This window comes from Caretta caretta, chromosome 10 (assembly GCF_965140235.1).
Source record: "Caretta caretta isolate rCarCar2 chromosome 10, rCarCar1.hap1, whole genome shotgun sequence".
Taxonomy (NCBI): domain Eukaryota; kingdom Metazoa; phylum Chordata; order Testudines; family Cheloniidae; genus Caretta; species Caretta caretta.
Genome location: NC_134215.1, coordinates 38,515,798 through 38,541,543, shown reverse-complemented (window position 1 = coordinate 38,541,543; position 25,746 = coordinate 38,515,798). Strand labels below are relative to the sequence as shown.

At 44.3% G+C, this 25,746-nt stretch overlaps 1 protein-coding gene across 3 annotated transcripts in view; it reads right to left on the bottom strand.

Annotated features, from left to right (window-relative positions):
* The window catches only part of CRAMP1 (cramped chromatin regulator 1), a 117,125-nt gene that overhangs the window by 4,793 nt on the left and 86,586 nt on the right, over nt 1–25,746 (bottom strand). For all 3 annotated transcript variants that reach the window (XM_075132903.1, XM_048866189.2, XM_075132902.1), the window contains exons 14-20: nt 15,177–15,258; nt 11,680–11,784; nt 10,252–10,430; nt 9,463–9,543; nt 6,666–6,903; nt 3,878–4,042; nt 801–946 (exon numbers count right to left, since the gene is read on the bottom strand). In XM_075132903.1, coding sequence (XP_074989004.1) covers nt 801–946; nt 3,878–4,042; nt 6,666–6,903; nt 9,463–9,543; nt 10,252–10,430; nt 11,680–11,784; nt 15,177–15,258 — 996 coding nt within the window. The remainder of the gene's footprint in view (nt 1–800; nt 947–3,877; nt 4,043–6,665; nt 6,904–9,462; nt 9,544–10,251; nt 10,431–11,679; nt 11,785–15,176; nt 15,259–25,746) is intronic.

Below are 25,746 nucleotides of genomic sequence, written 5' to 3'. Positions count from 1 at the left end.
TGGATCAGGGTACAGAGAACAGCTGGACTAGAACTCCCTGTATGCCGAGTTCAAAGCATATAATCTATAGCAGCGTTTCTCAAACTGGAGTCCCCACTGATCAACTCCTCCCCCTTCCTCCCAGTGCCTCCTGCACACCAGGGAATAGCTGTTCAGCAGCATGCAGGAGGTGCTGAGCGGGAGGGGGAGGAGCGGGGATGAGACATGCTCAGGGGAGGGGACAGAATCATGTCCTGGGGCCTCCAGCTGCGCTGATCAACTCCTCCCTCTCAGTGCCTCCCTCATGCCACGGAACAGCTGTTCCCTGGTGTGCAGGAGGTGCTAGGAGGGAGGGGGAGAAATGGGGCACACTCAGGGGAGAGAGCGGAAGGAGGCAGAGAAGAGGTGGGGCCTTGGGGGAAGGCGTGCAGTGGGCACGAGGCCTGGGACTGAGCCAGGGACTTGGGGGTCCCCAAAAAATTTTAAATCAAAATGGGGGTCCCTTGGGTTGCTAAAGTTTGAGAACTGCTGATCTATAAAATTGACCTGATCTCCACCAGCCAGTGAGGCAGAAGTCATAAGGTTGCTCACAAGAGTTTCACACAGCAACTCATGCAGAACATACCACCAGTTCATTCTGCATCTTCCGTGTAAATCTGTTTCTCTGCTCTGTTAAATGTAAAGCCTGGCATCTGCCATGAGTATCCAGAGGAAATATAATGAGTAACATGAACAATACTATTAAAAAGGGAAGCAAGGAGGCCCATTCAATGGTAATTATTTCAAGTGCAAATACAGCCTGATGTGATTTGACCACATACCTCTGCTACATCTGCCAGAGAGCGAGACACAAAAGAGTCCCGTGAGTTTCCATCCAGCAGGCTTGGTCCCAATAAGGAGGTGCCACTAGCAGTTCCAACAGGAGTTGGCAACATTTTCCGGCCCTTCTCGGGGGAGATGAAACTTGCTGCATAGAGAGGAAAAGCATAAGAACATAAGAATGACCCTACTGGGTCAGACCCAGGGTCCATCAAGCCCAGTATCCTGTCTTCCAACAGTGGCCAGTGTCAGGTGCCCCAGAGGGAATGAACAGAACAGGTAATTATCAAGTGATCCATCCACTGTTGCTCATTCCCAGCTTCTGGCAAACAGAGGCTAGGGACACCATTCCTGCCCATCCTGCCTAATAGCCATTGATGGACCTATCCTCCATGAATTTATCTAGTTCTTTTTTTACCTCTGTTATGGTCTTGGCCTTCACAATATCCTCTGGCAAGGAGTTCCACAGGTTGACTGTGTTGTGTGAAGAAATACTTCCTTTTATTTGTTTTAAACCTGCTGCCTATTAATTTCATTTGGTGACCCCTAGCTCATGAAAGCTTATGCTCAAATAAACTTATTAGTCTCTAAGGTGCCACAAGTACTCCTTTTCTTTTTGCGAATACAGACTAACATGGCTGCTACTCTGAAACCTAGCTCTTGTGTTATGAGAAGTAGTAAACAACACTTCCTTATCTACTTTCTCTACACCAGTCATGATTTTATCCACCTCAATCATGTCTCCCCTTAGCGGTCTCTTTTCCAAGCTAAAAAGTCCCAGTCTTATTAATCTCTCCTCATATGGAAGCTGTTCCATACCCCTAATCATTTTTGTCGCCCTTTTCTGAACCTTTTTCAATTCCAATAGATCTGTTTTTTGAGAAGGGACAACCACATCTGCACACAGTATTCAGGATGTGGGTGTACCATGGATTTATATAGAGGCAACAGGATATTTTCTGTCCTATTATCTATCCCTTTCTTAATTATTCCCAGCATTCTGTTCGCTTTTTTGACTGCTGCTGCACATTGAGTGGATGTTTTCAGAGAACCATCCACAATGACTCCAAGATCTCTTTCGTGAGGGGTAACAGCTAATTTAGACCCCATCATTTTATATGTATAGTTGGGATTATACTTTCCAATGTGCATTACTTTGCATTTATCAACATTAAACTTCATCTGCCATTTTGTTGCCCAGTCACCCAGTTTTGAGAGATCCTTTTGTAGCTCTTCGCAGTCTGCCTGGGTTTAACTATCTTTAGTAATTTTGTATCATCTGCAAATTTTGCCACCTCACTGTTTACCCCTTTTCCAGATCATTTATGAATGTTGAAAAGGACTAGTCCTAGAACAGACCCCTGGGGGACACCAATATTTACCTCTCTCCAGTCTGAAAACTGACCGTTTATACTTACCCTTTGTTTCCTATCCTTCAACCAGTTACCAATCCATGAGAGCACCTTCCCTCTTGTCCCGTGGCAGCTTACTTTGCGTAAAGAACCTTTGTAAGGGACCTTGTCAAAGGCTTTCTGAAAATTTAAGTACACTATATCCACTGGATCCCCTTGGTCCACACGCTTGTTGACCCCCTCAAAGAATTCTAGTAGATTGGTGAGTCATGATTTCCCTTTACTAAAACCATGTTGACTCTTCCTCATCTATAAGTCTGACAATATTGTTCTTCATTATAGTTTCAACCAGTTGGCCCGGTACTGAAGTCAGGCTTACAGACCTGTAATTGCCAGGATCCACCTCTGGAGCCCTTTTTAAAAATTGGCGTCACATTAGCTATCCTCCAGTCATTTGGTACTGAAGCTGATTTAAATGATAGGTTACAGACTACAGTTAGTAGTTCGGCAAATTCACATTTGAGTTCCTTCAGAACTCTTGGGTGAATACCATCTGGTCCTGGTGACTTATTGCTGTTTAATTTATCAATTTGTTCCAAAACCTCCTCTAATGATACCTCAAATCTGGGACAATTCCTCAGATCTGTCACCTAAAAAAAGAATGGCTCAGGTTTGGGACTCTCCCTCACATCCTCAGCCGTGAAGACCGATGTAAAGAATTCATTTAGTTTCTCCGCAATGGCCTTATCCCCCTTTAGTGCTCCTTTAGCACCTCGATCGTCCAGTGGCCCCACTGGTTGTTTAGCAGGCTTCCTGCTTCTGATGCACTTAAAATTTTTTTTGCTATTACTTTTTGAGTCTTCAGCTAACTGTTCCACAGATTCTTTTTTGGCCTTCCTAATTGTATTTTTACACTTCATTTGCCAGTGTTTATGCTCCTTTCTATTTTCCTCACTAGAATTTAACTTCCACTTTAACTTCCACTTTTTACCTCTCACTGCCTCTTTTACTTTGTTGTTTAGCAGCAAGTAGGTGTATTGAACTTGTACATTTGAAGAGGAGGAGGAGAGGTACATGGAAACCTAGCACAAAGCAGATCTAAAGCCATCTCTCTCCTCTACTGCCTCAGAATAAGAAGTTACTAGCATGAGCACTACCAGCAGGCTGCCAAATGGATCAAGTAATCACCTCAGCCCAAAAGAGGTAAACACACATTACACTGGAGACACTAGCCATACAGCTATTCATTTTTTGAGCTAAGTCAGAAAAAACAATTCTCTCACCTCCTTAGAATTATGCACCACGCATACAATGAAACCTACACGTTCCAAACAGAAGAGCTGGTTGCATCATTTTGCTGTTTTAGCAGAACACTCAAAATGTTTCAACCTAAAAGATGAGTCTGACTTGCAAAACCTAGCAGACCACAAAAAGGTCTCAGTTACTCGCTCCAAGGTATATGCTGTTGCCCCGTGCCAGTTGAGCAACTTCTATTTCAGGAGCAGACTTCCAAATCTGGGCTGAATGAAATTAAGTCCATCTAGGGGTAACAATTCCAGTTAGAGAGGAAGGTGGGAAGGAAGGGAAAAAGTCTTCCAACATCCTACTGAGTTTACTCTCTTCCAGGGACTCCCTCCAAGTCAAGGGACTGGGGCTGGGTGAAGAGAAGCTCTTTAGAAAAGATAGGACCATTCCTCCATCATAGTTCTCTGTGTACGGACACTCACAAAACAGGCTGCTGAGAGATGAGTCGGTAGAGTCATTGGGGTACCACTGTGGGTCATGGCTCGGAGAGGCAATCCAGTTCTGCTGAGGACTGCTGGAGGGGGACGGAAGACTTTTGGAGCTGTCACTGCCATTCAGTTTCGCAGGAGAGAGGGAAACACCTTCATCTGAAAGCCAATGCAAAGAATCACTGACTGAGTCAATTCTGTAAAGCCACCAGGACAACTTCAAGTACTTTGGGGTGTTCAACACATTTTCAGGCAACTGGAAGCAAGGCACTCCATAATACTCTTAGAATGAATGCCACTGTACAGAGAATCAACCAACACCAACTTATTCTGAACTACAATGGCATTACCCAGTGGAGTAAGGGAAACTGGATTTAGTCCTAAACCAACTCATCTTAAGGATATTGACTGGTTGATGAAAGAATTTAGCTATGATGCAGTGCAATTTCCTGAGGGAGGAGTGTGATAGTGGAAGGTGGGGATCTGAAAGGCCCAATTTAGTTCAGTCCTAACTGGACCAGGTGTGTCAAGATTTCTGTGGGAAAAGGAAATAAGATGGAAGCTACTGTCCACACTCATTTAAAGAAACTACAAGCAAACTGAAAATATAGAATCTTTAGAGGACAGTTGGTCAACTGGGTAAGTGGCACAGAATTACCATAGTGTGAAAGACCATTTGACGCTATATCCTACTAAAGATAATTGGGTGTTGGGTCTCTCTATAGGTTCTCTGCTAGTAGGTGAAGACGTTTAGGCCCTTATTGACTGCCAGGTAATGAGACCTAACTCGTTCCTGTATGCCCAATAGGGTAGGGTTCTGATGGGCTAGCCAGACATCTGGAAAAAGAACACCAAGTTGCTCAGAATTCAAATCCACAATTCTTTTAAAAAAAAATGCCCCAAGATGAAAATTTTTAAAATTGATATCAAAATTTTTTTTGCATAAAGAATATTGTTTTTAGAAGCATACACCATTACATCCTAAAGCATGTTCACAAATGAGAAACAGTACAATTATTCAATCTAATGCAACACTTTAAAGGTGAAACTGAAAATCTGAACAAGTAGAGTTAAACCCAGATTTGTATGCCAAGTACTGGTGGGTGCTTAGTCCTGAGGGAGGTTTTGACTGACTTGTTTTAAAACTGCGTCCCTCACCTCTCAGTACATGCTGCAGACTTCACAGTTAATTTACTAGATCTCAGTGCATTTTCAGTTACACTAAATGGCTCCTTACCAGAAGCATTATGGGTTGGGTTGTATCTGCAATATCCAAAATTTGAGTTTCAGGCTCTGACATTGACTTTTTGTCGGGTCTTGGGCAACTCAAATTAGTATGGCATTTTAAATGACAAAAAGTGATGTGATGGGGCTCTATGTTCATTATACATCAACATTTCGAGATCAAATTTGCTCAGCTGACCAGTAACAGGATGTTTTAAATGTCAGTCCTACAAAGTCACCCTGGGAAATGGCTCTTTCCTTCTTCTGTAACCTCACAGATACTAAAGATGCTGTAGGTCAAACTATGCAACCCCATTGACCTTTATTATCGATGAAGATGCAGGAGAAGTAAAGAACTCAGTTTGAGTCTCAGATCTCAAGGTGAATTTGCAGGCCCAAATTTAAAACATATTTTTCCTGGGAAACTGAGCAAATTTTACCTGGAAATACTGACACACAAACATAGAATTATAGAAGTCAATGATGAAAGGAACCTCGAGAGATAATCTAATCCAGTCCCCTGCCCTCAAGGCAGGGCTAGTAATAACTAGACCATTCCTGACAGGTGTTTGTCTAACAAAAAACACTGTTTCAATACTCTGTATTTTTACAGAATAATATTTTAGAGCAGAAGTTCACTTTAACCTCTGTCTCAGTTTTCCTCATCTGAGAGATGGGAATAAATGTTCCATTCGCTTGCATATTTGTTACTTTAAGAAATCTCTTACATATGAAAGTCATGGTATAGTCCACCAAGGCCATGTTTCTGCAGGGTTAAATGAAGGATTGGAAGACAATACTTAAGCCATGTCTAAACTAGCACTTATATTGGCAAAACTTTTGTCGCTCAGCGGTGTGAAAAAACACACTGCGGAGTGACATACGTTTTGCTGGCATAAGCGCATTTGTGCACCATGCTCTGTCGGCGGGAGACGCTCTCCTGCCAACATAACTACCGCTGCTCATTTAGCTGGTTTTATTATATGCTGATTGGAGAGCTCTCTTCTGTCGGCATAATGCAGCTACAACAGTGCTCTTACAGCAGCACAGCTGTATCAGTACAGCTGTGCCACTGTAAGCCTGTAAGCGTAGACATGACCTAAGTTCAAAAAATCATTTATGAAGACCCATGGTATCATTGGCCAAAAGGCTGCCTAATTCACTTAAATAATATGTAAGAAGCCATATTCCCTCCTCATGTGTGTCTACAGGGCTACCACTGAAATCAATAGGTAACCCAGAGGGAGATCAGAGAGAAGATTTTGGTCCTTACTATTTAGTAAGCTATGGAGGACACTGCTGCAGAGCTGTTCAGTAAGTTCAAAGAGCTACCAAAACTCTCTGCTAGGCCAGCAACAACTTAAATGTACATTAATTTAAAATGCAGTCAGACTCGTTAAGAAAAAGGGGAACTACACAATTTAACTTCTCAAAGGATATCACTAAGTCCATGATGATGCCTCGTAATAAGGATTTTTCTGATATTTAGAACATGCTGCAGTTAATAGCATTTTTTTAACTTTAGTAATGAAAATGCCTGATCTTGACTTAGTCTTACTGTATTGACCAGAGCTGATAGCGATTTCAATGATAGAGTCGCTTATTTGAGTAGCAGGTTCTCCCTGAGAAAGCACATCTTCAGGTGGCCCAGGCAGAGAGATATCCAGCAGAGCAGAGACGTTGGGAGGACACAGATGCGTACTGGAGGCCTGTGATGGAGGAAGAGGAGGAGTGGAGAGACCATTCTGGAGAGGGGTCTTGGACAGTTCTGACAGAGAAAGGACTGATGTGTCCTGCTGTAAGAGTCAGAGAATGAACGAGTCATTAGTTTGCATAGGACTTGGACACTTCTAAAAGTTACAACAGACAGATCATGCGTGCGGAGAGCCTGAGCGTTGGGTTGAAAGAGAAGAACAGATGGATGCAACAGAAGCAGGATAAAATCAAGCAGAAAAGACTCCTAGCATACTCTGTTCCACCAGTCCAACTACCTGATGAAATATTTGTATTTTTCATACAAGAATAAAAGATCTACAGGTTCCATGCTCTGGACACCTATCAAAAACTGAAAACCACACAAAAGGACAGCCCACAAGCATACTCAGCCCATACCCTCCACAATAGCCTGACAAAAGTTGGGTTTTGCATCACACTCAAATGCAACTGATTTAAACTAGAGCATTTCCGAAACCTTCTACAACTGAAACCAGTGAAAGAGTTAATGAGAGGAGTCCCATTATTCTACAAGACTCTTCTTAACAGCTGAATATTGAATCAGGCTTTGTCAGCTGAGAAACATGCAGCTGCTTGGAGATCACCCCTGATTTAACAAGATTATTTTTCTTGAGGACTTCTGCAGCCAGCAGGTTCCACTACAAAAGTGAGCCCTACACCTTCTTCCACTAAAATAACTGAAGCACCATTAAGTGCTCCCATATATATCCTTGAAGAGTGTCTCAACATCACATTTGAAGTTGCATTAGCCACCAGATTAGTCTGAGGTTATAAAATTAACATCCATCAAACAATCCTTGCTTCTATAATTAGCCATAGATAGATTCATAGATTCTAAGGTCAGACGGGACCATTATGATCTTCTAGTCTGACCTCCTGCACAACGCAGGCCACAGAATTTCACCCACTCACTCCTGCGAAAAACCTCTCACCTATGTCTGAGCTATTGAAGTCCTCAAATCATGGTTTAAAGACTTCAAGGAGCAGAGAATCCTCCAGCAAGTGACCAGTGTCCCATGCTACAGAGGAAGGCGGAAAACCTCCAGGGCCTCTTCCAGTCTGTCCTGGAGGAATATTCCTTCCCGACCCCAAATATGGTGATCAGCTAAACCCTGAGCATATGGGCAATATGGGCAATATTCACCAGCCAGATACCCAGGAAAGAATTTTCTGTAGTAACTCAGATCCCACCCCATCTAACATCCCATCACAGGCCATTAGGCCTATTTACCATGAATATTTAATTACCAAAACCATGTTATCCCATCATACCATCTCCTCCATAAACTTATCGAGTTTAATCTTAAAGCCAGATAGATCTTTTGCCATGAGCTAGACCCAAAGCAAAGTGTTTCTCTTGAGAAGATTTGGTTATGCAACTAGTACTGTCATCAAGATCACACTATTGGATAATGTTCCTCCTGCAGTGATACACAGTGACAGCACTGCCAGAATGCATACTTTACTCCTGGGGGAATGCTACATCACTGCACAATGCAGAATTTGAGCAGAATTAATGTTCTGTGCAGAATTTCATTCCCCACACAGAACTGATGCTGCAGAGCTGCTGGCCACCACTAGGGGCTGCTGGACTCAGCAGAACCTGGCTCTCCGGCTCACATATACAGGACCCCATGGGGGAGGGGGGTCAGAGCTGGAGGGTTCTAGGCAGCTGCAGTTCCCATCATGTCCTGAAGGAAGGAGGCAGCGTGCAGGAACGCCATACAAGCCTGAGGACCCATCATCAGGCTGTTTTTCTCTCTGGATCCCTGGGCTCTGGTAGATAAGGGGTGCTATGGGGTGCCCCATGGCTGGGCTCTGGGAGTAGGGGGTGTGGGTGTCAGACCAGAGGGGCAAAGTTTCCCCGCAAGATGTGCCCACCTGGCACGTGTGATACACCCAGACTGAGGCACACAACAAAAACATGACAGAGAAACAGGAACTGAGTTGTCATAGGGGTTTCTTTACCTCTCTACTCGCTGGGGGAATCTTTTTTGTTTTGTTACAGACATACTTGCTGACAGGTATTTTGAAACAAATTGCCAAAATAATTGAAACTAGTTTGATTATATTATGCTATTTTGGCAAATAAAATATGCAGAATTTTTTTTATCGTGCACAGAATTTTAAATTTTTTGTTGCAGAAGTCCCCCAGGAGTAATACTTATTTCAGTTCCTGGGGTCTACTTTCCCTTCAGACAATGTTTAAAATAGACTGGTGCAGTATAAAGGTACCTGTTTGCTTTGCTACACTCCTCCACTGTACCAGTCAATGCACAAGCGCAGCATTAAACCAGATCTGTTTGCTCTTCAGAGATCAGAAATTGTCAGTTTCATTCTGCTCTTCCACTCTCAGAGTAGTATAAAATCACAACATAAGCAGCTGTCCACAGCAACCTGTGAGACTTCCATTCCAGCACAGTAACAGTCATGGAGAACAATTACCCTGATGGCTGAAGGAAGAGCCATCTGACCTGCAGACTATTTCTGCAAAAATGGTTAGAAAATGGGGACATGGTAAAAGGATGGCACTGGAATATGAGTCCCTAAATAATGCTTGTGTGAAGAACACCACTGCTATAAACTTCATGCAGCTGCTCTTTGATCAGCTCATACTGTACCTGGAATCCATCAGGGACCGCTTCCTGCTCTTGCTGTGTCGGTAGGTTAATGAAAGGAACCCGACACCTACTGCTTGAACCCTAGAAGTGCAAAAGGGACTACATGAGTCACACTTATACACCACTTATAGCAAACTTAGCAGGAGCTACAAGAGACAAGCACATATGATCATCCTTGCCACAATTTCCCCCCTTATCCTCTCTTCTAAGATGGGATCTCAGGGATACTGCTCTCTTAACCACCATCCCAGGGAGGTAGTGAACACAGACACCTGTTCTAGGTATAGATAAGGGAAACAATAAGGGTCATCACAACTCCCACTTATAAAGTGATCTCCTGAAAGAGGATGCAGCTGGAATCAGAACGCAGGCACTCGGAGACCCATGTGAATACTCAGTCACATTAGGAGAAAGCTGTTTACTACCAGCACTCTCTTGTGCCCACAATTCCCTACTCAATGCATCTTTCTCAAATGGTGCCTTGCCTTTTGGTTTCAGACTTCTGGAGTGCAGATCGAAATTGCATGGCTGTAAGCCTCCCAGCAGGATGGAAACTTATTTTCCAACACAGCAGTGCCTGTTTCCCTAGATTCTCCCCAGCAGGTCCTGAACACCACACACCCACCAACCCACTCCGTCCTGGGCTAGGCTTGCTCTGAAAAATGAATCCATCCAACAAGTCTCAGGAGGAAGCTGACCACAGATTCACAATTAATACAGATGTTGGCTTCTTACACAAAACGAAGGAAATTATGAATGCTTTGACAAGCCTATTTAAGAGATACTGACCCCTACTGTGCCAATGGAGCCTCCAATCTGATCTGCCTTGGCCGACTCCTGCCCTGTGACCACTGCAGCCACACAGTCTGGAGACAGTGGAGACACACCTGACAAGCCCTCAGAATCCAGGACAGGCAAGGGGCTGCCAGGGATAATACCAGCACTTTTAGCTGCTAAGTCAATAGCACCTTTGGTAAAATAGAGAGAAAAAATATTAGAGATCTTTTCTTTCATTGACTGCCCATCTCTCCTATAAATATCTTTGGGGAAGAATTGAATCAGGCCATGTAGCTAAATCTTAACATAAGCATAGAGATGCAGAAGTGGTAATGTTGATTCAGATCCTGCAGACATGCTTGTTGTCCATATTTAGGAGGTGCAGTATTTTTAGCAAAATATTTATCATTTTTCCACTCTGTCCCCTTAAGGCCCTCCCAGTCCATTGTACTGCACTTCAATGGAGTTTAAAAGAGGTATCCCAGTTTTGTCTCCACAAATGTTCCTAGTAGTATTTACATGTCAAATATGCTGTTTGTCCACATGATTTTTAAAATTATGCAGTAATGCAGTTAGTTGTGTAATTTCTGGGAAGTGCCTACAGTTTGAGAGAGGTGCTATAACACCAGCATAATAGTCTCATCTAATACCTTGCTTCTGGCTGCAGCCTAGGCTTGATATTTCTGTTGGAGGAAAAACCCATAATACACTTGGCCAGCTGTGTTATTCTGCATGAGGGAGGAAGATTTCTCCATATTAGCTGACCAGCTTATTCTCTGAAGCATAAAGTTGTGCTCTGCATTTTAACTTGCACAGGACACAGCGTTTAGGTAACTTAAGCTTATCCAGCTCTTTCACAACTTACAACATTTAACTGTCTTCCTATGGCAGAGAATTCCCCAGGCCAACTACACACAATATGAAACAGGATTCCTGGTTACATGTTCTCACTACCAGTTCATTTAATTAAGAGGCATGTTCTTTTATTATGGGGCAGGGTAGAAAAGGAGGCATTGGTGAAGTCCCCTCCATGCCCAGTGTTCCAAATCTTGTCTTGGTGGATAAACTATTAGGGCTTAGAACAAAATGTAACACATACATATGCAGAGCTGAATGTGAGCCACAAAGTCTGTATTCTAACTTTCCCCAGAGATCAGGGGATTCATGATGCTCGGTCTGGTTCAGATCTGTAGATACATCCATCCATCTATATGCCAAGTGTTAGGATATGAGCATGGTATGTGATATTAGTTTGGAGTGTGTCATCATTGCCCACTCCCCTTCCCTACAGCAAGTCTCTCCACACCTATTGTGGTGCAAACTGTTTTTATGTATTGCAAAGTATATATATAAAAACAAGCAAAACATTTTAAAGGCACCAAGGATTTGTACCTGGATGCAGGAAATCAAAATATGCCAGTTTTATGAGGGCAGACTTACTGGACAGGTGGTTGGTATCTTGTGCTGGAAGAACCTTGGGCACAATGGGTCGAGAAACAGCAGCTTTAGTCAATGAAGACTGGATTGGCCGAAATGAACCTCTCCCTAAAGAGTGAAGAATTAAATCTCAGAAGGAGCCAAAACTGAACATCTTCCTTAAACCGCAAAAAGAAAAGGAGTACTTGTGGCACCTTAGAGACTAACCAATTTATTTGAGCATAAGCTTTCGTGAGCTACAGCTCACTTCATCGGATGCATACTGTGGAAACTGCAGAAGACATTATATACACAGAGACCATGAAACAATACCTCCTCCCATCCCACTCTCCTGCTGGTAACAGCTTATCTAAAGTGATCACTCTCCTTACAATGTGTATGATAATCAAGGTGGGCCATTTTCAGCACAAATCCAGGTTCTACAAGCCATTACCCTATGATCCCACTGAGAGTTACCAAAAGCAACTACAGCATTTGCTCAAGAAACTTCCTGAAAAAGCACAAGATCGAAAAAGCACAAGATCAAATCCGCACAGACACACCCCTGGAACCCCGACCTGGGATATTCTATCTACTACCCAAGATCCATAAAGCTGGAAATCCTGGGCGCCCCATTATCTCAGGCATTGGCACCCTGACAGCAGGATTGTCTGGCTATGTAGACTCCCTCCTCAGGCCCTACGCTACCAGCACTCCCAGCTACCTTCGAGACACCACTGACTTCCTGAGGAAACTACAATCCATCGGTGATCTTCCTGATAACACCAGCCTGGCCACTATGGATGTAGAAGCCCTCTATACCAACATTCCACACAAAGATGGACTACAAGCCGTCAAGAACACTATCCCCGATAATGTCACGGCTAACCTGGTGGCTGAACTTTGTGACTTTCTCCTTACCCATAACTATTTTACATTTGGGGACAATGTATACCTTCAGATCAGCGGCACTGCTATGGGTACCCGCATGGCCCCACAGTATGCCAACATTTTTATGGCTGATTTAGAACAACGCTTCCTCAGCTCTCGTCCCCTAACGCCCCTACTCTACTTGCGCTATATTGATGACATCTTCATCATCTGGACCCATGGAAAAGAAGCCCTTGAGGAATTCCACCAGGATTTCAACAATTTCCATCCCACCATCAACCTCAGCCTGGTCCAGTCCACACAAGAGATCCACTTCCTGGACACTACAGTGCTAATAAACAATGGTCACATAAACACCACCCTATACCGGAAACCTACTGACCGCTATTCCTACCTACATGCCTCCAGCTTTCACCCTGACCACACCACACGATCCATCGTCTACAGCCAAGCTCTGCGATACAACTGCATTTGCTCCAACCCCTCAGACAGAGACAAACACCTACAAGATCTCTATCAAGCATTCTTACAACTACAATACCCACCTGCGGAAGTGAAGAAACAGATTGATAGAGCCAGAAGAGAACCCAGAAGTCACCTACTACAGGACAGGCCTAACAAAGAAAATAACAGAACGCCACTAGCCGTCACCTTCAGTCCCCAACTAAAACCCCTCCAACGCATTATTAAGGATCTACAACCTATCCTGAAGGATGACCCAACACTCTCACAAATCTTGGGAGACAGGCCAGTCCTTGCCTACAGACAGCCCCCCCAACCTGAAGCAAATACTCACCAACAACCACATACCACACAACAGAACCACTAACCCAGGAACCTATCCTTGCAACAAAGCCCGTTGCCAACTGTGCCCACATATCTATTCAGGAGACACCATCACAAGGCCTAATAACATCAGCCACACTATCAGAGGCTCGTTCACCTGCACATCCACCAATGTGATATATGCCATCATGTGCCAGCAATGCCCCTCTGCCATGTACATTGGTCAAACTGGACAGTCTCTACATAAAAGAATAAATGGACACAAATCAGATGTCAAGAATTATAACATTCATAAACCAGTCGGAGAACACTTCAATCTCTCTGGTCACGCAATTACAGACATGAAGGTTGCTATCTTACAGCAAAAAAACTTCAAATCCAGACTCCAGCGAGAAACTGCTCAATTGGAATTCATTTGCAAATTGGATACTATTAATTCAGGCTTAAATAGAGACTGGGAGTGGCTAAGTCATTATGCAAGGTAGCCTATTTCCCCATGTTTTTTCCTACCCCCCCCCGCCCCGACATTCTGGTTAAACTTGGATTTATGCTGGAAATGGCCCATCTTGATAATCATACACATTGTAAGGAGAGTGGTCAGTTTGGATGAGCTATTACCAGCAAGAGAGTGAGTTTGTGTGTGTGTGTGTGTTTTGGGGGGGGGGGGTGAGAAAACCTGGATTTGTCCTGGAAATGGCCCACCTTGATTTTCATACACATTGTAAGGAGAGTGGTCACTTTGGATAAACTATTACCAGCAGGAGAGTGAGTTTGTGTGTGTGTGTTTGGGGGGGGGGGGGGGGGGGGGGAGTGAGAAAACCTGGATTTGTGCTGGAAATGGCCCACCTTGATTTTCATACACATTGTAAGAAGAGTGATCACTTTAGATAAGCTATTACCAGCAGGAGAGTGGGATGGGAGGAGGTCTCTGTGTATATAATGTCTTCTGCAGTTTCCACAGTATGCATCCGATGAAGTGAGCTGTAGCTCACGAAAGCTTATGCTCAAATAAATTGGTTAGTCTCTAAGGTGCCACAAGTACTCCTTTTCTTTTTGCGAATACAGACTAACACGGCTGTTACTCTGAAACCTTCCTTAAACCAAAACACTGCACAGTTAAATAGATCTGTAGGAATTTTAAGCAGCTTCCAAACTAAGCTGACACTGAAAGCAGTGATGAAATTAAGACTTCAAATAGTAGTAGCACAAGCTAATCAGCAGTTCATTGCCAGGCAAGACAATGGCAATACTGCGTGTAACCACAGCTGCATGCCATTATTTCCAATTAAAATAACCTTGAGGTTCTAATGCTGATTTTGAGATCCATGGTGGGATGCAAATTAACTTGTGTCAGTGCTATACTCAAGAAGATGCCAGAGGGAAAGGCCAAATGGCAGACAAAATACCGGTCAGTGAATTTATTTCACCATATGAAATTCATATAACATTCTGACGCTAGAAAAAGCCTAACATAAAGTTGAGTATGACTACTCTCTAAGGAAAAGAATTCCTGGCTCAGTATTTTCACCCACAAATTCAGTTTCTTGATGTAGAACTCCATGGAACTAGGATTAGGAAAGAGGGAGAGAAACTGAGGAGAAATGATTACAAGCTAGGTAAAAATGATCAAGAAGCAGAAGCTTGTCACCCCATGGGACATGACTCAACTAAACTGGTGAACGGTTGTGGTTTTGAACGGATTCATTTTTCTTTTAAAGATTATTCCCTCACTCCTCACCACACACAGTGGTAAGAGAGCCTTTCTAATTCATCCCAGTATCAGCTCACAACTTAATATTCCCACTATGGATCTTCATTCTGTAATGCAGAAAGGGCAGACTCACCTGTTATGGAAGAGTTGGATAAGATGGAGAAGGAGCAGACATGCTGGGACGGATTTCCCGATGGCCTGGGGAGCAGTGTTCTCTGCGTGGGGGAAGATAACAGACCAAAACAGATTTAAAAACAGAACAAAGTGAGTTGGTTTCATATAGTGCCCTTTGCAGTTGTGATACCTTACAGAATAAGGAGTTGAATATCAGTACAGTAGGAACCAGCGCTGGCCTTACTATGAGGCAAACTGAGGCGGCCTCACCACAGATATGGTGGAGTGCTGTGCTGGAGGAAGGAGGGCACATGGGACATAACAGGCAGGAAGGAGAAAAGGTGAGAGGGAATAACAGAAAGCAGCAGGAGCTGCAGGGAGAGAGAGGAGGAGGAGGAGCAGCCTCTTATGTACCTTTCTACCACCCCCAGGAGCCTGAACTGATTAACACCAACTTCTCAGGGAGCTTCCTGTTTCCTGCTGCTTCCCTGAACCCACTTGAGGCGAACAGGCAGTCAACTGAAGTAGCAGGAGCCAATTTGGCCCTTAAGACGCTGATATCTTCCCTCACTCAGCCACCAACCTGCTTATTTGTCCCCTTCAATTGAGTGTTGAGAGCCACTATAGCTGGCACAGAACAGCAGTCATGAGTGAAAGAAGAAAACTGCCCTCTGGGGCAGCATTCAGATAAAGAAAGCAAGCAAAGGAAGCTTTTCTACATAAGCAGGAAGGAGCTCTCCTGAGATAGACACACAAATGTTCACGGTGAGCCTTCTGGCCCCAGTGAGGATGAGAGTGGTGAGGAGATGCCTGATCTTCCAGTTAGTCAGAGTGCAGGTGACCTGGCAGCTACTGCAGCATCCATATCTCCATCTCAAATGGATGTAACCATGCACATTCCTGAAGAAAAAGTGTAGATCAGAGAAGAGCATGGTGGAGGAGCAAGAAACAGCTGCTGCCGAGTTTAGTTCCTTAAGTCTAGATGATCCAGGACTGTGGACCCACTTGAGCAGTAGCCTGAGAGACTTCCTTGTACTGCATGGGCCACAGCAAGTGAAAAACTTCATGTTCCCCAAAGACAATGAAAATAGAAGTTTCCATCCAACACATTACTGGCGTGAAATCCCCAATGGTGAGAAAGAGGAGAGGCCATGGCTTATGTACTCAAAACCCCAGAATGCTGCATACTGTTTTTGTTGCAAACTCTTCCAGTCTAATGTTCCAGACATATTGGGTTCTAGAGGAACAAAGGACTGGAAAAATCTAGCTAGAAATCTGCCATGAGAAGGCAGCAAATCACTGGAGAGCATTCCACAGGTGGAAAGAGCTTGAGATAAGACTAAGGTTAAAGGCCACCATAGATTATCAGCATCAAGAGAAGATTGCATCAGAGTCTCTTTACTGTCAAAATGTTCTGAAAAGGCTCATTGTCATTGTGAGAATGCTTGCTACCCAAAACCTAGCACCGCATGGCACTTCAGATCAGCTGTATGTGCCAAACAATGGAAACTTCCTTAAAATTGTGGAGCTGATGGCAGAGTTTGATGCTGTACTCCAGGAGTATCTAAGAGTCACCACCCAAGAAATGTACACACACCACTACCTTGGAAAAACAATTCAAAATGAGGTCATACAGTTACTGGCAACAGAAGTCCAACAGAAGATTGTGGCAGATCTGAAGTCAGCAAGATATTACTCTGTTATTCTGGACTGCACACCTGACATTAGCCATACGGTACAAATGACTTTAATGGTGCGTTTTGTAACAACAACAGAACCTAGTGAAAATGTCCCTGCAATGGTGACTGTCAGAGAGCATTTTCTAGAATTTAATGACACCGATGATACTATAGGAGCTGGTATGACAAATGTGCTTCTTAAAAAGCTGGAAGATACTGGAATTATGAAAGCTGACATGAGAGGTCAGGGCTACGGTAATGATGCCAACATGAGAGGAAAGAACAGAACAGTGCAGACACGGATCAGAGAGTTAAACCCTCGAGCTTTTTTTGTCCGATGCAGTTTTCATTCATTGAACTTGGTGGTCTGTGATGCATCAGCAGCTTCTAGTGAGGCTGCTGAATTTTTTAATGTAATTCAAAGTATCTGTGTATTTTTCTCTGCATCAACTCATTGATGGCAAATTTTGAACCAAATCTGGGAACATACTCTCTGACACTGAAACCACTGAGTGCCACATGATGGAAAAGTCAAGTGGAGGCAGTAAAGCCTATCAAACACCAAATTGGGAAGATAGATGATGCCATAGTTGCCATTATGCAGGATAATGCTATGACAGGAACTGTTCATGGGAGAACAGTGGCAGCGGGGAATGGAATCACCAGAAACATGCATAACTTCAAATTTCTATGTGGCTTAGTGTTGTGGCATACTGTTCAAAGTAAATGTTGTAAGCAAGAGACGCCAAGGTGTTGACCTTGCTATATCTGGAGCAATGGAACAACTGGACAAAGCAAAAAGCCATACCTAGAATCTTACCGGTCAGATGAGGGATTTCAAAACATTCTGAAGAATGCACAGAAGTTGGCAGAAGAACTTCACTCTGAAGCTATATTCCCACCCATTCAAGAATACAAGAGTCACCGAAGAGGACAACATTTTGATTACGAGGCACGGGATAATCCCATAAGAGACCCCAAACAACAATTCAAAGTTGAATTTTTTAACCAGGTGCTAGATTGTGCAATACAGTCAGTTGAAGAACGTTTCATGCAGCTCAAGGAACACAGCAGTATATTTGGGATGTTGTATGATATTCCGAAACTCTCACTATACCTGAAGAAGACCTACACCAGCAATGCAGTGACATGCACGATATTGATGCAAGTGATTTAGGTGATGAAGTGAAAGCCCTTTCAAGATACATTTCAGCAGGATCAACTCCAAAGGCTGTTCTGGAATATATGAACACAAATAAGATGAGCGCCCTCTTTCCAAATGCTTTTGCTGATCTGCGCATACTTCTAAACACTTTCTGTAACAGTTGCCAGTGGAGAACGCAGCTTCTCCAAGCTGAAGTTAATAAAAACACATCTACACTCCACAATGACACAGGAGAGGCTGGTTGGCCTTGCAACCATATCAGTAGAGCATGAACTGGCCCAGGCTGTGGACCTTCAGGAAGCAGTTCAAATCTTTGCAACCAAGAAGGTACGGAAAGAACCACTTTGATTATTCAAACACATAAAAATGCCAGTCTTTACTATGCATACAAGAAAAGTTACCTTTGCTGTTCAGGTGTTTGAAAGTTAAGTGTTACTTAAAATTTTAAACAAGGCATTTTAAGTTGTTAGTTCTCCTTTATTGGGGTAGGTAGCAGAGCACTAGGAGAGGAGAAGAACAGGAAGAAGGCAGAATTGAGACCTTTCAAATTTTTGGCCCAAGCAAGGGGCCCTGGCAGTGACTATGTGGGCACACACCAGTCAGACGCAGCAAGAACCCTTTCTGCTTCCGTTTGAGAGGGAATGTAAGTTACATGTCTCTTTTCTCTGCAAAGCACCATGGCATTGAAATTCCATCTGGACAACATCCAGAGATGGATGTGAAGTCAAACTCAGCTCCTGTCTCACTGATAATGCAGCAGTCTCCGAGTCCCCTAGAGCAATGGTTCTCAAACTTTTTTTTTGCGGACCACTTGAAAATTGCCGAGGGTCTCAGCGGACCATTTAATGATCTTTCCAAATGTTGTTTGTACCGTTAGCTAACTATTGTAAAGTGCTTTGGATAAAAGCACTATATATTAAAACAAAATTAACTTTTTTTTGTTCTACAAATAAAAGCCCACAACTCATATTTTAATATCGGTAGTCTTACCTTTCTAATGTGATGGATGTGCCCTCTCTTCCCCGCCACGGCAGCCACGGAGCTGAGGCTGGGAAGGAGAGGGGTCTCTCCCTTTTCCCCCCACCACAGCAACCACAGAGCGGAGGCTGGGAAGAAGGGCAGTCTCTCCCCAGCAGCCGCATCCCTGGAGCTGGGGAAAGTCGCCTCTTTCTCTGGCCCTCGCAGCCCTGCACATCCCAAATTCTCCTCACCCCCTCTTCTCACCCCACTTCCCCCTTCCACCTACTCTTTATCCCCCCCAAGGCCACCACCTCACCTTACAAGTGCATCTTCTCCAGGGACCAGGCACCTAATTAGTGGAGCCACACCTGCACGGCTCCACTAATTAGGTTGGTGGCCCTTCATTCTCTCGTGTGCGGCCCCCCAGGTGCGAACCTTAGAGGGAACTAATCGGCGGACCACCTGAATGGAGCTCACCACTCGACCACCAGAGGTTCTCGACCACTGGTGGTCCACAGACCACAGTTTGAGAACCTCTTTCCTAGAGTATTACACTGTAGTGTCACCTCTGAGCATGGGCACAAGCTTTTGTGTGGGACTTGATCCTCTGTCATGGTTAACAACTAAATGATAATGAACGACAAAGGAAACTACATTCAGAAATTTTAAAAGATGGAATTGTATGGAACAGAACATCTCACTGAGGCCCATAAAATGCAATTTCTTAGGCACAGGAGACCTCTAAGGCAGAGCGTGGACTCTCTCTTTTCGTCCCTTACATATAGCTAAGGAGACTAAAGAGCCCCTGGTCACATGCTAGCATTTCATAAGATTTTTTCAAACAAATGCCAAATAACGTTTCCATTTTCTTATACTTTGTTGTTCCTGCCAGTTACATCAGCCCTGAGTCTCTCTCCCTTCCCCTACCATCTGTGCTTTTATAATCATAATTTTCCTTTTTGGCTGGGATTTGCAGGGAGCTTTAGAGAGGCTAATGATACCCACTTACCAGTGAAATTCAGAAGGAGCTGGACACCTTGCTCCCATCAACCTCACTGAAAATCCCAGCCTTCATTTTTAAATTAGTGCCCCTTTGAACTGAGTTTTTTTTTCTGGTATAATCTGTCTCCCCACCCAATTTCGTAGACATTTCAAAAACAATCAGTGGGAAGACAAACTGAAGATCTTGTTGTAATAAGGAATGAGACACCAGGATTCCAAATATACACAAAAGATAGAAGTCTGCAGGACTGAGGTATAAAGTAGAATCCTAGTTAGGATATTCCATTTGTTCCAAACTTTCTTCCAGACCAAGTATATTTTTGCTTTCCCAACCTCCCTTCCATGTGGCTACACTACACTGTTACTGCAGCTGCTGTTGCTGATGCGGGAATCTAACCAGGTTTAGTTATTAAAGAGGCTAAAAGAGAAAGTTACTTACCTTGTGTAGTAATGATGGTTCTTCGAGATGTCCCCCCCATGGGTGCTCCATTGTAGGGGTGTGTGTGTGTGTCCCCTTGCACTTCTAATCAGAGACCTTTGGTACCAGTGTCTGTTCAGCCTGCACATGCTCTTTATCCCCCTCCCTCTGTGCTCTGCGTCGAGGCTAATTAGCACTGCACGGGCGAACCCTCAGGTCCTTCTCTACTCTGAAGTAGAGTTGTTGGTTGTTGAGCACCCATAGGGACACACATCTCGAAGAACCATTGTTACTGAACAAGATGAGTAACTTTCTCTTCTTGAGTAGTGTTCCTATGGGTGCTGCACTGTGGGTGACTTCTGGGCAGTATCCCCAATGGGAGGTTGGGGCTTCGGCGTCTAGTTTGTTATGGATGATAGTACTATGAAGATGAAGATGGTGTGAGAAACAGAGTCTCCAGTAATCGCAGTGTTCAGCAAAGATATGAGCAGATGCCCGAGTCATTGCTCTGCAGATTTCCAAGATAGGGACATTCTTGAGGAAGGCAACCAAGGAGGAAACCAACCTCGTGGAGTGCGTGCGGATTCCAGATGGAGGTACCACATTGCAAACATTACAGGAGTGTTTAATACAAGTTCAAGACCCATTAGGAGAGTCTTTGGGCTGATACTGCCATGCCTTTAGACCTTCTGCAATGGAAAGGAAAAGCTTAGAAGATTTCCTAAAGGCCTTTGTCCTGTCCAGGTTAAAGGTCAGAGCTCTCCTAACATCTAGCATGTGCAGTATAGCCTCCCTGTTATCACAGTGAGGCTTAGGGTAAAAGGTCAGGAGGTGAATCAGTTGGCTCATGTGAAAAGACGATGTCACCTTGAGGATGAACTTTGGATAGGGCCAAAAAGAGGAACCTCATTTTTAAAGATTATTATAAAGAGTGGTGCACCATTAGTGCCACTAAATGTTCTCCTTGCCAAGGTGAAGGCTATCAGAAATGCTGTCTTCATTGCCTGGTATGTGAGTGAACAAGTGGCAAAAGGCTCAAAAGCGTGATCTAGTGAGACTCTTTAAAACGAGATTTAGGTCCCACACTGAAGTGGGATGTCTGGGTTGGGGAAAAAGAGGTTCACCATGTCCCTGAGGAATCTTTTTGTAATTGGGCAGGAGAAAACAGAGTATCCCTCTACTTGTAAATAGAAAATTGCTGTGGCCGCCAGATGTACTTTGAGTGAACTGAGGGACTGATTGACCTGACCTCTTGAGGTCAACACACACCATGGGAAGGATAGAAGATGCCAGGGTAATTTGTCTGAAATTGCCCAAACCTGAAACCTAGTTCACTTTTGCAGGTAAGTATGACCAGTAGTCGATTTTCTACTGTGTAGCAACACTTCCTGTACAACCGTGGAGCAGCAGCATTGTGTGTGTTGGTACCATGAAGGAACCAAGCCTTGAGCCATTCCGCAGGTTGGGAAGGAGAATGTGTCCTTCGTTCTGTGAGAGGAGGTAAGGAGTTGGTTGAAGAGAGATTGGTGGACACACTGCAAGCTGTGACAGATACAGGTATCATGTTTGTTTGTCTCAGTCAGGTGGGAGCAATCAGGATGACATTTGCTTTTTCCCTTTTTATTTTTAACAGGATTTTCAACAGCAGAGGGAATGGAGAAAAGGCATATAGAAGGTCCTTGTCCCATGGAAGAAAGAGAACATCTCCTAATGAGTGCTGTCCAAGGCCAACCCTGGAGCAGTAGTGTGGGCACCTCCTGTTCAGCTAAGTAGCAAACAAGTCTGTTGTCGGTGTCTCCCATTGACAGAATATGCTGTGGAGTACTGCTGGGTTCAGTTCCCACTTGTGGTCATGTGAGAACTTCCAAATCACAGTGTCCGCTGTTGTGTTCTGCACTCCTAAGAGATAGGCAGGCTGCTGATATTAGAACATTGTGGCAGATTCACCAGTTCCAAAGCTTTAGCACTTCCATGCACAGGGAGGCCAATCTGGCGCCGCCCTGACGATTTAGATAGTACATGCACACAATGTTGTCTGTCATGACCTTCGTGTCTGTACCTCTGATCAGTGAAAGAAAGTGAAAGCAAGTGTTCCTGACTGACCTGAGTTTGAGGAGATTGATGTGGAGAGTTGCCTCCAGGGATGACCACTTGTCGAGTTGTGAGGTTGTTGAGATATGCACCCCAACATATGAGGGATGCATCTGTAGTGAGAAGTAATGTTGGGGGGGAAAGTTGTGTGAACTTTTCATGAACACCCATGCAAACATTTGTTGGGTCTTTCCACCAATCCAGGGAGCGTTTGACCCTGGAAGGCGCTGAGAGAGGTTTGTCTAACCTGTCTGTTTGACCTGCAAACCGAACTGAACCCTGTCTACAGACATCTCATGTGAAGTCTGGCATGAACTATTACAAACGTGCCAGCTGCCATGTGTCCTAGAAGCTGGAGGCAATGTCTGGCTTACATTTGTGGACTGCTTTGAACTGTCTCTATGAGCGTTGACAGGCTGTGAAATCTGTGTTGTGTGAGGAGCACTCTCACATGCAGTGCATTGAGATCGGCCCCTATAAGCTCCAAATACTGTATCAGAGTTAAGGTTGACTTTTCGATGTTGATTTGTAGCCCTAGCTTCATGAATAACTCCACTGTCCTGTGGGTGGCCGATAGGGCGTCTTTGAAGGAGTAGGCCCTGAAGAGACAGTCATCCAAGTATGGGTAGATCATGATCCCCAGGGTGTGTGGAGAATACTCTGGGAGCCAACAAAGGCCAAAAGGGGTACTCTATACTGGTAATGATCCTGACCTAGGGTAAGCCAGAGGAATTGTCTGAGAGACTGTAGAATTGATATGTAGAAATAGGCATCCTGAAAGGTTGAGGGCTGAGAATCAATCCCCCTATTCCACAGATGGAATAATCACTGGTAGTGTGACCATTTCGAATTTTTTCAGCCTTCACATTTTTCTTCCATGCTCTAAGGTCCAGTATCGGTCTCCAACCTCCCTGTTTCTTGGGGATCAGGAAATATCAGGAATAAAATCCTTTGCCTCGGAGATATGCACAAACAGAGATAGGAGGTGATTTATTTCCTGTCTAAATAGTCTCTTGTGAGAAGGATCCCTGAAGAGAAATGGGGAGGAAGAGTAGAGAGGATGGAGGGAGGTGAAGTGGATGGAATACCCATGGGAGATAATTTCTAAAACCTATCTGTCGAATGTTGTGTTCCCAGTTCTGATGGAACAGAGCCAGAAAGCATCCAAAGGGATGTGAGAGGTTGAGAGAGCTGGTGTGGTAGAGAGTGACATCAAAATTGGTGTTTTGAGGTGGAAAGCTGAGACATGGTGGCCTGATGGTTTGCCCCTCTGAAATTTGGACATTTTTCATTGTGTCTGCAGCACTGTGATGGGTAATTGGGTGGATGTGACTTCTGTGATGGCTGAGGACTAAGTTTCCCTTTTTTGTCTGGACATATAGATTCCCAGCAACTGAAGTGTGAATGTGGAGTATTTCAGAGAGTGGAGTGCGGCATTGGTCTTGTCCACAAACAATTTCAGGCCTTCGAAGGGGAAGTCTTTGACCATCATCTGAATCTCCTTCTGCAGTCTCAAAAGATGCAGCCACAACACTTGCTGCATCACGACTGCTGTCGAGATCGAACAGGCTGCAGTTTCCATAGCACCTAGTGCGGTCTGGAGTGCTGGTTTTGTCACTAACTATCCTCCCCCGTACGATGGCCTGAAATTGGTCTCTGTGTGACTCTGTCAGGTGATCAATAAAGGCATTAAGCTTTACATAATTTGTGCAGTCATATTTGGCTGCTAAGGCTTGGTAGTTTGCAACTCAAAATTGCAAAGTTGTGGAAGAGTAGGCCTTCCTCCCAAACCAGTTGTCTCTTCCAATCTCTATCGTAAGGGATGGATTTTGAGTAGTTCTGGTGGCCATAAGAGTTCACCAAATCCACCACGATGGAATTAGGTGGCGGGTGGGAGAAGAGGACATAATACTTCTTGTTGGCCCATTTGTTGGCCAACAAACCATCCCGATGTGTAGAAAGAATAGTAAATATGGCAGGCAACCAGCTTGGCTTAACAGTGAAATCCTTGCTGATCTTAAAACACAAAAAAGAAGCTTACAAGAAGTGGAAGATTGGACAAATGACCAGGGAGAAGTATAAAAATATTGCTCTAGCCTGCAGGGGTGTAATCAGGAAGGCCAAACCACACTCGGAGTTGCAGCTAGCAAGCGATGTTAAGGGTAACAAGAAGGGTTTCTTCTGGTATATTAGCAACAAGAAAAAAGTGAAGGAAAGGGCCACTTACTGAATGAGGGAGGCAACCTAGTGACAGAGGATGTGGAAAAAAGCTAATGTACTCAGTGCTTTTTTTGCTTCTGTCTTCACGAACAAGGTCACCTCCCAGACTACTGCACTGGGCAGCACAGCATGGGGAGGAGGTGACCAGCCGTCTGTGGAGAAAGAAGTAGTTCGGGACTATTTAGAAAAGCCGGACGAGCACAAGTCCATGGGGCTGGATGCGCTGCATCCAAGGGTGCTAAAGGAGTTGGCAGATGTGATTGCAGAGCCATTGGCCATTATCTTTGAAAACTCATGGCGAAAGGGGGAGGTCCCGGATGACTGGAAAAAGGCGAGTGCCCATCTTTAAAAAAGGGAAGGAGGAAGATCCGGGGAACTACAGGCCAGTCAGCCTTACCTCAGTCCCTGGAAAAATCATGGTGCAGGTCCTCAAGGAATCAATTTTGAAGCACTTAGAGAAGAAAGGGATCAGGAACAGTCAGCACGGATTCACCAAGGGCAAGTCATGCCTGACTAATCTAATTGCCTTCTATGATGAGATAACTGGCTCTGTGGATGAGGGGAAAGCAGTGGACATGTTATTCCTTGACTTTAGCAAAGCTTTTGACACGCTCTCCCACAGTATTCTTGCCAGAAAGTTAAAGAAGCATGGGCTGGATGAATGGACTATGTGGTGGATGGAAAACTTGCTAGATCATCGAGCTCAACAGGTACTGATCAATGGCTCCATTTCTAGTTGGCAGCCAGTATCAAGTGGAGTGCCCCAAGGGTCGGTCCTGGGGCAGGTTTTGTTCAATAGCTTCATTAATGATCTGGAGGATAGCGTGGATTGCACCCTGAGCAAGTTTGCAGATGACACTAAACGGGGAGCAGAGGTAGATATGCTGAAGGGTAGGGATAGGATACAGAGGGACCTAGACAATTAGAGGATTGGGCCAAAAGAAATCTGATGAGGTTCAACAAGGACAAGTGCAGAGTCCTGTACTTAGGACAGAAGAATCCCATGCACTGCTACAGACTAGGGACCGAGTGGCTTGGCAGCAGTTCTGCAGAA